The 13,331-nt window shown below is 46.2% G+C and overlaps 1 protein-coding gene across 1 annotated transcript; it reads right to left on the bottom strand.

Moving 5' to 3' along the window:
• Positions 1-9,043: 9,043 nt before the first annotated feature.
• Positions 9,044-12,303, bottom strand: LOC117439383 (uncharacterized). The gene is made up of 2 exons (XM_034075296.2): positions 11,178-12,303; positions 9,044-10,989 (listed from the first exon to the last, which is right to left on the bottom strand). Exons 1-2 carry the CDS (start codon positions 12,301-12,303, stop codon positions 9,242-9,244), a joined length of 2,874 nt encoding a protein of 957 aa, XP_033931187.1. The 3' UTR covers positions 9,044-9,241.
• Between the last annotated feature and the right edge of the window lie 1,028 nt (positions 12,304-13,331).

Consider the following 13,331-nt stretch of genomic DNA (forward strand, 5'->3'; position numbering starts at 1 on the left):
GGCCCCTCTGGCAATGACCGTTCTGACCCCAACAACCAAAGACATAACACCACAGCTCATTCCTCATCTAACACAGACGATGCTACACGAGCCTGCATAGACTTTTCCATGAATGCATGCAAGCATGTATGTTGGTGAATAGAGAGAATGAGGCCACCAGCCGGGTTGTATAGATTTTCTTTGCTGTTGATACTCCCCAGTGCTCAGGGGATCACCGACCCAGTCAGTTAGTTGGCAAGCCAAGGGCCAGCATTGATCATTTCTCACACGGTAAACAAACCTCCATGAAGGCTTGCCATCATCCCTTGCAGCATCTAGGATCCAGTGTCAGAGGGGCAACACTGGGTCCATAATCCTGCATTACCCCATTGAGGTTTGCTTTGTACTGATAAAAGTTTACGGCTTTATAAAATAAATAACAATATGTATTAAATATGAAGGCGTTATCAGCACTGAGCAGCCTCCGAATCCCAATCTAATTTTATTTTCAACAGATGAGAAAAGGTATTAGGTTTGAAGTACAGCTTATTCATTTATATATTTGTCAAAAATCGGTTCTGGTCAATGATGGTAACAATATTATAAAAGGTTTCTGGAGCTCTGTTTACTTTCCACAGAGTATGCTCTGCTCTACAGCAACCTGTGAGGTTAGAAAGTTGGATTTCATGTCAAGTTTAACAGAATAAGTGAATGATTTGTATCCAGTGAACCTGCATCAGGTCTGATGAAACCCCTTGAATTCGGAGAAATTCCATGGCAATGCTTGCAATGCTGAATGAATGACCCGAAGCTTGTCCTCGGGGGGGCTCCCATTGTTCAAGAAACTGAAGCCATTTTTCAACCATCCCAGGTAGGCAAACTCTCTGAAGACACTGCACTTTGTCAAACACATACATATTTAATTAAGTTCAGCACAAAGGAAGAAAATCCAAAAGGGCTCCGTATCGAGAGCCCTTCTACCCATAAAGACGTATAAGCATTAAAGTTTTGTGAAACTTTCTCAAAGATCGTAAAAGAACTTGAGATAAACACAACACTTTGCATAATTAAACTCCCAGCTACACAGTAATTAAGACCATGCTATCAGTTATCCTTGACAACATGATGCAGGCACAGGAGCTACATTATCTTTGTTTTGTGTCTATTTCAGGAATGGTGAAAAATATAGTTTCTCTATTTTCAACAGCTTCCTGATTGTAAATGAGGTGACAAGGTTCTTTGTATGCTCAATTGGTTCCTGGGTTGCTTTTTTCTCCCGCTCACAGTGATGTCTCTCCCAGATCAGAAGGAATCAGCCTCTCAGGAAGAGACCAGCTGCTGTTCCATTCACATTATTTGCACTCGCTACTCTTTTGCGTTGACAACATAATTACCAAAGCCGAGGCCCTGTGCAATTAAAACCCAGTGGCTGCTGACGGGGGGCTTGAGTAGAGCGAACACGGTGGGATGAGACAGGATCTCAACAGAAGTGTCTCTTAGAGGGGACATGTCCCCGTTTTTCCACGATAATGACAGGAGCGCAGGAACAACATAAAGTTTGCCGTTGCAGCAGGACTTGAATAAATCAAAGATGATGATGTGGATGCCCCTCAAATGTCCCCTTCTACCATGTATCTCTTTATTAGCTCACAGGGGATTGTGGAAAGGGTGTTTTATCGCATGAAAGTACTCATAGAACATTTACAGATTTGAGGATCAAGGGTTGCCCTCTAGGATATTTGCTGCAGGATCCTATTCAAGTGCATAACCAAAAAAGTCAGTGATGTGAAAGGGTTAGGATGGATTTAGGATTAAAGGGTTACACTGGACTTAATGGAGGCTACATTCAACTACAACAATACCACTTGTAGACAGCAGGAACTGCCATTGGTTATCATGAGCTGCTTGTGTTTTCTCTCACTTGTTTCTGGCTTGATAGAGATTATTGTGAAAAAATATGTTAAGCTCCTCGTAAAGAGACACAAAAACTTGAACCCGCTATGCAAGAACATTGGGACGGAGACTTAGGTGAAGTGTCAAAAAGACTGGATTTAATAAGTCCACAAAAACCCAGGCAGGGGACAAAGCAAACTCTGAACAGAACGTGGAGCAGGGCTGAGACGGAGGTTGGGCTGGACGTGGCAGGCAGGACGGAATGGAATGTGGAGTTTCTGGAACAGGCAAAAAACAGAACAGGATTAGCATACGAAAAAATCCAACAGGAAGAGTATACAAAAGGACTAGAACATCTAGTCAGCCGGAATTGGAGTTTACCACTGTGAGTATACGAAGAACTGGCGAAGTCTGATGATCGAACCGGAGTTTTAAGCAGCAGCAGGTGAGTGGTGGTAATCAGTGATGATGAGAAACAGGAGCGGAGGTGAGTTGGCGGAAAACGGAAAGTAGGGCCCTTTCTCATTTCATCAAATCCCCCTCCTCGACTCCTCGACTCCTCGGTCCTCCGGTAGTGACCCGGAAATGAATTTCAACGCGCCATGTTGAAGGACATCTCATTTCTCTAAATGCACTTCGAGCACCGAGGATCGAGCATCGAGGAGGCTCTCTGGAGGAGCTATAACCGAGGATACACTGATGGGTCCTCCACAGCCCTCCACGGCTGCTTCGTGGATGCATTTCCGGCAACAGAGATGTTTCAAAGAATCGTGACGCACGGCCGGACTTATCTCAGCCAATGACAGCTCTGCATGCATCCCCTGGATATTATTTTATTAACTGCTTTCATCGCGACACGATGTTTACAGTGAGAACAGCTGTGAGGTCCGTGCAGAAAGCAGAGCAGTGTGTATAATATATATCACTCAGTAGAACAGGCCTACTCTCTTTGCTTTAGTTTAGTAGATATCTACAAACAAAGAGTCGATATTTTTCTAAAACCATTTAGTGCTTCACAATAAAATACACAACGGCTGTAGCCTGTTTTAGGAGCTGTATATGCGTGTGTGTGTGTGTGTGTGTGTGTGTGTGTGTGTGTGTGTGTGTGTGTGGTGTAGGTGTGTGTGGTACAGTGTGTGCATAGATGCAGCGGACAGACCAACACACTCTCACTCCCTAAGCGTCCAATAGCGACGTTTGGTCAGTGTCCGTGGCGTCCAATTGTGACGCTCCTAGGCTCCTTCAGCGTCATAAAGGGACGGAAATAGCTTTCAACTGATTGCAATGTATTCCCATCTGCGTCGGGATTTGACGCTCATGGAAGCACGGCATTCGTTTATGCTGGCTGCTCTTAAAGGCAATGTGAGCATCCATTCCCATTGGATAACGGCGAATTGTACACCCGGAAGTAAGTATTCCTCTTACTGACGATTGATTTTACAGTGATATCTGCACTACTCATCGACTAAAAAACACCATTGGTTTAAATTGTGTGCAATGCTTTTGTATTTTTCCCCTTCGATTCGGAGAAACAAATATTTTTTCTGAGTAAAGGATGGCAGAAGACACTACACTACCCAGAATCCCCAGCGTCTATGTCACATGATCTTCAAATTTCTCCCTGCAGAAAAAGAAAACATGGCCGAAATTCGTTTTATTCTTGGTAGAAAATGCCTATTTTAAAGTTAGTTTGGCCATTAAAATGCGTTTTGATGTCATTTGATGCGAGAAATATGAGTTGTTATTTCAGGTTATGTGTGCAGTGGATGTACATGATCTTTAGTTTGCTAGTTATTACGAAGATTACTTCAGGAAATCGCGACGTTTTCATTGTTACCAAGGTGGTTGCTAGGGACGCTGCTATCGATATTATTTCTGTTATGTTGTGTAACTGTTTAATGGTGTTATCTTTTTGCTACCCCCTTTCCCGTCAATGTATAGTGTTGGTCCACAGCCTAAACATATTAGTTTAACAAAATCCGCATCTAAAGATAGCCTACGTTATTTCCCCCCTGTGCAATTCCAGTCTCACAGCACATCGTCATTAACAGACCGAAAACATTTAAAAAAAATAATAATAATACTTTATTCCGAGTGTGCTTGCTTTTCTCTTTGAAAGTCATCACAAATAACGGCATTGTAATACACGGTTCGGCTGCATTACATATTACATATCTGCCGTAGTTCTGTATTTATAGAGCCCTGATGAGAAGACAAACATGAGGAACTGAAAACGTGATGTGGATCATAAATATATCAGCCATTAAACAACATCTTACATTTCTTTTCACACAATACGTCTCCTTGCAGTATCAACACTAATTCGGCTCACTTTTATATTTGATCCAATTGGTAGATAGGCTGTATTTACACCATAAAGGTGCACAGCTGATATAAAGGGACACCTGGTGGTTAAAGCATGTTATTGAATTTAATTATTTGTATTATTAGATATTAATACGATCCCTATAAAGTATATTCATTACTCGTTATTCTCTACTAATAGTTAATTAAAGACTGTATGTAATGACTATTTTGCACATCCCGTTCAAGATTTCATGATTTTCTAAGGTTTATTGACATATCATATATGGCCTACACAACTGTGGTGTAGTTCTGCACTGAATGAAAAACTTGGGTCGCAGGTTCCTCAACAGTGCATTACAAGACATCTATCAATATGTGTGCATACCTCCAGCAATGTTAACTATGTTGAAGCACTTATTTTAACTGATATTATACATAATGTATTACTCTTATAAGATGTATGCAGATATTTCATCTCCGGCCTTGTCAGTTATTGAACAATCAATAAATAAAGAACACAGAATTGTTGAATATAAAACACAGAATTTATGTGATTATACTAAATGATTTACAAATAAACATCTTAAGCTTATCTTATCTTAAGCTGATCGATGGCTACTGCCATATTTGCAAAATGTGCCTCTGAACCTTGACAAGTGCATGTTTCAGGCTTATCAATTAATGTAATGTAATGTTATCACAGGGGTCACACACATAAGACCAGCTGTTAAATAAAGCTCTTCTGACCTTAGCTGGCATGTGGGTATATATATTAATACTGCCCATAATGGGCACAAGCCATTTTCACCCATTTATTAATTATATGTTTTAAAGTTTTGTCCCCTAAACCTCCAGGGATGTACACAGTTTAATACTGGCAACTTCTTATTATGGGAAATACGAAAACGTCTTTTAAAACTACAACTCCCAGTAGAGACGTGCCATAGATAGAGAACATGTTGAGAAACAGAATAGCCAGCATGTGTAGTTCTGGGGACGGGGTGGGGGAGGAGGGACGCGGTGGACCCGTTCAAATCCAGTTTTGGACAGTCTGCCGTGGTTCCATCCCATTTCAAGTGCTGTTCGAGAATCGGCGTAACCCTCGGAGCACACTCTCCAATCACAGAGCTTGAGGACTATCACGGGGTTTGTCAAACAGAGCACATGGTGTAGTCCAAACGATAGCTGGGGATTCTGGGTAGTGTAGTGTCTTCTGCCATCCTTTACTCCTGGGAATGGACGCTCACATTACCTTTAAGGGCAGCCGACATAAACAAATGCCGTGCTTCCATGAGCGTCAAATCCCGACGCAGATGGGAATACATTGCAATCAGTTGAAAGCTATTTGCGTCCCTTTATGACGCTGAAGGAGCCTAGGAGCGTCACAATTGGACGCCACGGACACTGACCAAACGTCGCTATTGGACGCTTAGGGAGTGAGAGTGTGTTGGACAGACAGGTGTCAGTTGGTTTAGTGTCCTCTGCTTACTTGTAATACTTGTAAATACAACTTTTGGCCCGTAATTTATTTTCCACATTGTAGCGACCAGAGGGGAGAGGGGGGGATATATCCAGTCTCTGATAGTGTTACGTTATTATGAGAGTGCTCTGCTTGATTCTGAAATTGTATATATTTATATAAATATATACATATATATGTGTGTGTGTGTGTGTCCCCGCATCTGTAGCCATTATTGTCTCATTATAACGCACTGTGAATGAATCAAAGTAAATATAGAAGTGGTCATGAACACATCTGTCCATCAGACAGAGGGCTGCTGTGCCTTCTGTCATCATTAATGGACGTCTCTTTAAAATGACCGCTCAGAGGAGAGGAGTTCTCATTTCTCTAACCGCCTGCTGCTTCCTCTCTCCTCGGTTCCCCTCCTCGGCTCCTCCGCTCGCATCTCCTGTGGGCGGGACTAAGTATCGAGGATAGGAGTCGAGGAGGGGAGTCGAGTTAGAGAAATGAGAAAGGGCCTTGGTCAACCACGCCCAGCCAGGAAGACAGACAAACAGATAGACAAACAAACAGAAAAAAGGAGAAGGAGATACTGCAATTCCTCACAAAATATATTAGGGAAGTTGCATGAATGCTCTCACATCTAGCAACGCCATGTTTACTGCAAACCTTCTGTGCACCCTCAACACAGTAACAAAATAACCTTAACACAGTGTCTTTGGGGACTCCAAGAATAAACTTGAAACAACCATCATAGCAAAATGGTAACATCTTTCTTCTTCGAAAAAGAAAGGTATTAGTTATGTAACTAATATAATTTGAAAATGAAGTTAATTTGCATATTCCAAATATTAACATAATGCAAAAATAAACCTTATGACGTTATCTTTGCCTGTCTCCTTGTCTGGATAAACAGCAGCAGGGTATCCTACAGGCCAAATGACTCAAACCTATATGGCCCTGGGGCGGAGAGCTACATAGATAAAAATGCACGTAAACGCACACGCACAACACACACGCACAACACACTAAGGCTCACACTGAGTCAGGTCTTCCAGTGAGTGCATGCATGCATGGCCAGAGGGAAATTACTGTCACCTACGATGTGTGTGGGTCTGAATAATTGTCTGCATCTATTTTTATGGTAATATGTGCAGCCCTTCAGTGCATTCAGCATAAATCAAATATATAATTTTTCACTTTTTAATGAAGAAAAAGTACCTACTTGTAGCAGCGCAGCTTGTTAGACCAACAACATAACTGGTGTTCAATCAGGAGAGACGTGATGTATGAGTACATGTTTATTTATCGGGACACATGATATGCGGGAATAGTGATTGACGTATTACAACAAGTAACTGTAATGATGTTTTGGCGACTAGGCCCCGGGTTTGCAGGATGATCATTCAGGAGGGAAAGAATCGCTCTGATGAACCCCCGGGGTCTAGACACTGGTGGTGGTGATAGTAGTTCAGTCCGATCTGAAGGGAGAAGGTTTAGCTTGGCCCTGTATTTAGGAGACAGGAGGCGAAGGGGTGGAGGAGGGTTTGCGTTGACACCTGAAATGACAACTGACAGGAAGGGGAGAGCAGATTTAAAGAGGTTAGCAGGTGCGATGATTGGCTAGCCGGGGCGTAATGCCCCTGATCACTTATTGAAATAACGTGTGACACCCGATGCTGTTGTCTTCCTGATTGAACTTACACTGAGCTACATTTCAATCAGGAGAGACGTGATGTATGAGTACATGTTTATTTATCGGGACACATGATATGCGGGAATAGTGATTGACGTATTACAACAAGTAACTGTAATGATGTTTTGGCGACTAGGCCCCGGGTTTGCAGGATGATCATTCAGGAGGGAAAGAATCGCTCTGATGAACCCCCAAAAGAAGTGAAGTATGAAGTACGGAGCTGTGAGCAATCCTTACCTTGCGGCTGGCTGCGGAGATCTATGGATGAAAAGGAGATTAACATGGGGACATGATGAGCGCCGGAATCGCTTCCGGGCTGCGGGGTTAGTCATGTGCGGGACCACTGCCCGAAACCTGCACGCAGGTTTACCATGACGCAGACCCACTGGCCGCAACCTGCGCCCGCAGGGTTAAACCTAAGCGCGGACCCACTGGCCGCAACCTGCGCCCGCAGGGTTAAACCTAAGTGCGGACCTGTGTCCGCAACCTGCGCCCGCAGGGTTAAACCTAAGCGCGGACCTGTGTCCGCAACCTGCGCCCGCAGGGTTAAACCTAAGCGCGGACCTGTGTCCGCAACCTGCGCCCGCAGGGTTAAACCTAAGCGCGGACCTGTGTCCGCAACCTGCGCCCGCAGGGTTAAACCTAAGCGCGGACCTGTGTCCGCAACCTGCGCCCGCAGGGTTAAACCTAAGCGCGGACCTGTGTCCGCAACCTGCGCCCGCAGGGTTAAACCTAAGCGCGGACCTGTGTCCGCAACCTGCGCCCGCAGGGTTAAACCTAACCGCGGACCTGAGTCGGCAACTTGACTCGGACCCACGTTCGCGACCTGCACTTGCGGGATTAGCATACGCAGATCCGGAGTCATAGCCTGACAGATCCGGAACCGTAGACACGTATACATGCTGACATGTTACCACCACCAGTTATAGGTATATTTACCATCTTTTAGTGTTTGAGGGACCTTTGGATAGCCAGCACGGCACTGATGTCCGGGCGGATGTAGGATGTGAAGGCAGAGGAGGACCATCGTCCGAGTTGTTGCAGGGATGAGGATGAGACGCCTTGATTAGCAGCGGAGGTAGCTGCGCCTATCCTGAACGAATGCCCCGAGAATAATTGGGGCGATAAGCCGGATCTAATGAGAACTTGCTTAAGGTAATGATTGAACTGGTGTTGAGTTAAGGGAAAATCCCCTGAAATAAGAAATAGTGGTGAGAGAGGATTAATGGAAGGTCTAAGACGCAGGAATTTGATCATGGATCCATAAGGGCAGAACGGGGAATCGTTGCGAGCTGCGATGACGGAGCAAGCGCCTCCGCATTTTGAGTGTTTAATGTTTAAACTAAAATGGCTAGCGTGGAAGGATAGGTCGTTAAGGCAGACGTCTTGATTGGGATTGAATGATCGTGAAGCTGTGGTAAATTCGCCTGGTCTAAGAAAAGCATAAAATGCCAGCAGAAATACGGCGTCGAGTAGGGCGTCGATGTAGGGAGAAAATAATCCTTCTCTAAGTTTGGAGAGCATAAGGCGCAGAGTGGAGAGTGTAATGGGTCGTCTATGGTCTAACGCTGGGGGAAACGTTTTTAGAAGACCTCTAAGTATGAGTTTAACGGATAGGTTAGCAAGCAAGCTGGGGAAGCTGGGATCGAAGCAGCGAACGTTAAATTGTACTCCTGCTAAGAGGCCCCGGGTGTATTGGGGTTTGAGGTGGCGATCAGTGGCGCAGTAGCACATGAAGGCGCACACGGTGGGGATGAGAACGGGTCTAAGTGAGATGCCTACGGAAACACAAAAGAACGCAAACGTTCTCCATGCAAAGTCGTACGTTCTGAGGGTGGAAGTGGCTAAGCCTTTCCTCATAAAATATCTGGCCGACTCTAGGTGCCTAGCTAAGGGGCTCTTGTTTAATGTAGAGAGAGGAGATGCAGAGGAGGAATCCCAACGGGTTGCGGGCTGGCTTCCGGGCAGAGGTTCCGGAAGGTCTGAAATTGAAAGCGAGAGAGGGAATCAGCCACTATATTGAGGTGGCCGGGGACGTGACGAGCTGAGATGAGGAAGTTGTGAGTGAGGGAGGACCACGTGATGCTTCTCATGAACGGCATGATGTCACTACAAGAGGAGCGACCTTTATTGATGATCCAGACCACTGACTGGTTGTCGCAGAGGACCGAGATGCATTTCCGTAGCCAGAGGTGGCCCCACACGTGGCAGGCAACAGCAATCGGATAGATCTCGTGCAGGGCGGAGGATGAGGCATGATTGGGAAATGAGGGAGGCCACGGGCCCGCGAACCACTCTCCCTGAAAGAAACCCCCAAAACCCACGGATGGGGCAGCGTCCGTGAAAAACCTCATGGAATCAGAGGAGTACACGAGGTCGTCGTAAAAGAAGGTGATGCCATTCCAGTGGGCGAGCAGGAGAGACCAGAAGCATAGGTCTGAGCGGCAGCCTTCGTCTAGAAACACGCGGTCGTGGAGGTTTGTTACAGCCGACGCTGCGTCCAGGAGGCGGGAGATGAATGAGCGCCCCTGGGGGATGACGCGCATGGCAAAGTTGAGGTGCCCGAGGAGGGAGAGCAGCTGCTGTTTGGTGATGACTTGTTGCTCGCAATAGGATTTAGTGATGTCGCGTATGCGCTGCAGTTTGGCGATGGGGAGAGATGCTTTCATGTCTATAGTGTCGAGTGTGATGCCTAAAAACTCCAAGCTAGTGTCGGGTCCTATGGTTTTCTCTCCGGACAGGGGGACGCCTAGCTCCTGAAAGCAGCATTTGAGTTTCGCCAGGGAAGCGCCTGAGTTATCCCGAGGGGGATCTATGAGGAGAAAATCGTCCAGCAAGTGGAGAACGGAGGGAATCCTGACATTATTCAGCAGAATCCAGCAGAGAGCTTCGGAAAAGGAATTAAAAATACAGGGGCTACTTCTGCACCCGAAAGTCAAGCGAACTGCAAAGTAGAATTTAGCTTCCCACTTAATACCGAACATGTTCCACTGGGATGGATGGATGGGAATGATCTTGAATGCGTCAGTAATATCTGCCTTGGAGAGCCAGGCTCCTTGCCCCGCAAACTTAATTAGTTTGATTGCGTTATCGACTGAGGCATAATGAAGGGAGAATGGCTCTGGAGGAATAAGGCTGTTAATACTGCAAAACGGGCCGGAGCGGGGTGCGGACAGATCGAAAATCAGCCTTTTTTTCTCAGAGTATTTACTCGTGGCTATTCCTATTGGGCTTGTCCGGAACACTGAGAACGGGGGTGAGTGAAACGGACCGATAAGGTATCCTTTGTTGAGTTCTTTCTCGATAAGCTGGGAGACTATGGTGGGTTCTTTAAATGCTGATTGCAGATTTTTTGAAACAAGGGACACGGAGGGAGGAGAAATAACCCCGACCCTGAACCCTTGAGAGAGCCCTGACAGAAGATATTCTACGAACACGGGATCTGGGTGAGTAGAAAGCGCTGCTGCTAAATGTGGGATGTTGATGGGGGTGGAAAGGTGATGTTTCAGGAGTTTTTTCCCCCACGTGGTTTCTGCTGCGGGAACTTCACGTGCCCGCGCCTGGGGCAAACTGACTTCGGGTGAGCCTCCCTGCAGGTACTGCAGATATGGAGATAAGAACAATAAGCAAAGGTGCAGATATTTTCGTTGAACTTATAACAGATCCTGTCGTCTGCCCTAATCTGCGCCTCTTGCCTATTCTGCACCTGTTTTTTTTGTTTATTATTCCCCGACTGTGACGCAGGAAAAGCTCTGAACCCGGAGAAAGGCACTGATGGGCAGAAGGGGGAGGTGTGGCCCTGCGTCCCGCAGCTGATGCACGAAACAACTTGTTGCCCGCCAGTCGCCATCACGAGCAGCTCGGTGTCCAGCACGGACCAGTCCAGGCGAACGTTGCAGTGGGCTAAGTGAAGCGCTGCTTTGCTAGAAAAGCTCTTGTGATAGGAGTAGAACGTGGATTTCCCGAATTTGAGATAAAGATCGCCGATGAGGCCCAGATAAGCGTCTAACTCAACTCTTCTTTCCGGGTAAACGGAACACAGGACATCGCGGAAGATGCCGAAAGCAACCAGAAATTGTCCTATGTTGAGGTCTCTGAGGAGCCGAGGATCTGCGGACTTAAAAACGGCAGTGATGCTTCCTCCCGTGGCGATTGACTTGTCGCACTCCGGGGAAGGCAAGATGAGGGTGACTAAATTTATGTCTTTCCCTTCGAGGATTTTCGCTCTCAGCCGAGAGGAAATGTGAGCGCTCTGGGGAATATGAGGCCTACCTGAGTGAGGCGCTGGGAGTGCTGAAGCCAGGGAGTGAGGGGGAGCTATGATTTGTGGAGGGAAACCCCCGAGACCTGGCATAAATCCTGTTGGCAGCGAAGCGGGGACCGAGGCCCAGTTCGCAGAAGAGGTTGAAGCTCCGATGGGGCCTTTATCCATGGCCTGCAGGCGAGCGTCAATTAGCAGCATAGAGCTAGCCAACGATTGCAGGGAGTTTGCTATGCTATCCGTTAGTGGCTGATTACCGGGGCTCCCGGGCTGGGCGACGCTTGGGTGAGCCTGTGGAAAGGTGGACCTTTTAGATGGACCGGCTCTAGAGGGACTTGACTTTTTTTTCCTTTTCCCCCCGCGGCTCCGCCCGCGTCCTCGCTCCGGCCTCTCGGGGGTGATAGCTGGAGAGTTGGCTGGAGCTGCTGGGGCTGCTGCCCTGGGCTGATGGACCGCGCCGGAGACTTGGTCCGAGAGCTCCCTGAGCTGGGAGAGAGGGAGATCTGAGGCTGCAGAGATACCCTGCTGCCGTAAATGGGTGATTATGAAGTTTGCTTCTGCTGATTGTGAGCTGTCACGGGAAGCCAGGCGGGCGCTCATGCGCCGGAGGCTTGAGGAGTTCGAAGCTGCATCCGGAGGTACATCGGAGCCAGGATCGAGATCCTTCGAAAACGGTTCGTTCTCGGAAGAGTCTGTGTTAGACATTGTGGTTTGTTTTTCTTTCTTTTCTGAGTGTTTACGGAGGAGTATTCGTTTACTACCTTTTGCGTTGACACCTGAAATGACAACTGACAGGAAGGGGAGAGCAGATTTAAAGAGGTTAGCAGGTGCGATGATTGGCTAGCCGGGGCGTAATGCCCCTGATCACTTATTGAAATAACGTGTGACACCCGATGCTGTTGTCTTCCTGATTGAACTTACACTGAGCTACATTTCCCGTTGGGCAACATGGCACCAACCTTACCAAATGAGCCCTCCATCACATGTGATCAATAATTGTCATCCCTCGTTCCACTTTGAGAGTACGGCAAGTCCAAACCTTGCATTATTCTGCTAAACCCTGCGCCACCTCTACAGATTAATCGGGTGTTTTGTGACAACAGGATTGCTCTTTACAAATGATTTAACTGCAAACTAATTTGTTTTCAGGTGGATTGAAAGCAAAAGATTAAATACTTACCATTTGTGAACAAAACACACGCCGCGTACCGAGATCATATTGATAGCGCCCAGGTCTAAATACAAAGCAATACATGCATGCTATGCTGAAACCTTTAGAGCATTAGCTGTTATTAAGTTGATTTACTTCAATGCAGTTTCACGATTATACAATGTCAAAACATGAAACAATCAGCCCAGAAATAATGACATTTTGAATATTTCAAGCCTTGAGCACTTTCTGGTAGGAATTTAATAGCATTTTCATTAGTTTTTGCAGAGATAAGATGGCTGTTTGATTATGAAAAAGCAGAGAATGGCACTTTGGTTTGTTAAACAGCTTAAGAAATGAAAAGGAAGGCAGTGAGGCATTACAAACGAATGTTGCCACTGCCACGGTACTTAATCATCCCCATAGAGACAAAAACTACTTTCTATGAGCTTGTTAACTGTTGTCAATTGGCCTTTTGGTCTGCATGCGTGTCTGTCTGACAAACTTGCAACAGAATCTTGTAAATAAGACCAAACATGATGCACTCAACCTCAAGCTTTCTTCCCAAACTAATTATCCTCAT

The sequence above is a fragment of the Pseudochaenichthys georgianus genome, chromosome 23 (assembly GCF_902827115.2).
Source record: "Pseudochaenichthys georgianus chromosome 23, fPseGeo1.2, whole genome shotgun sequence".
Classification (NCBI taxonomy): domain Eukaryota; kingdom Metazoa; phylum Chordata; class Actinopteri; order Perciformes; family Channichthyidae; genus Pseudochaenichthys; species Pseudochaenichthys georgianus.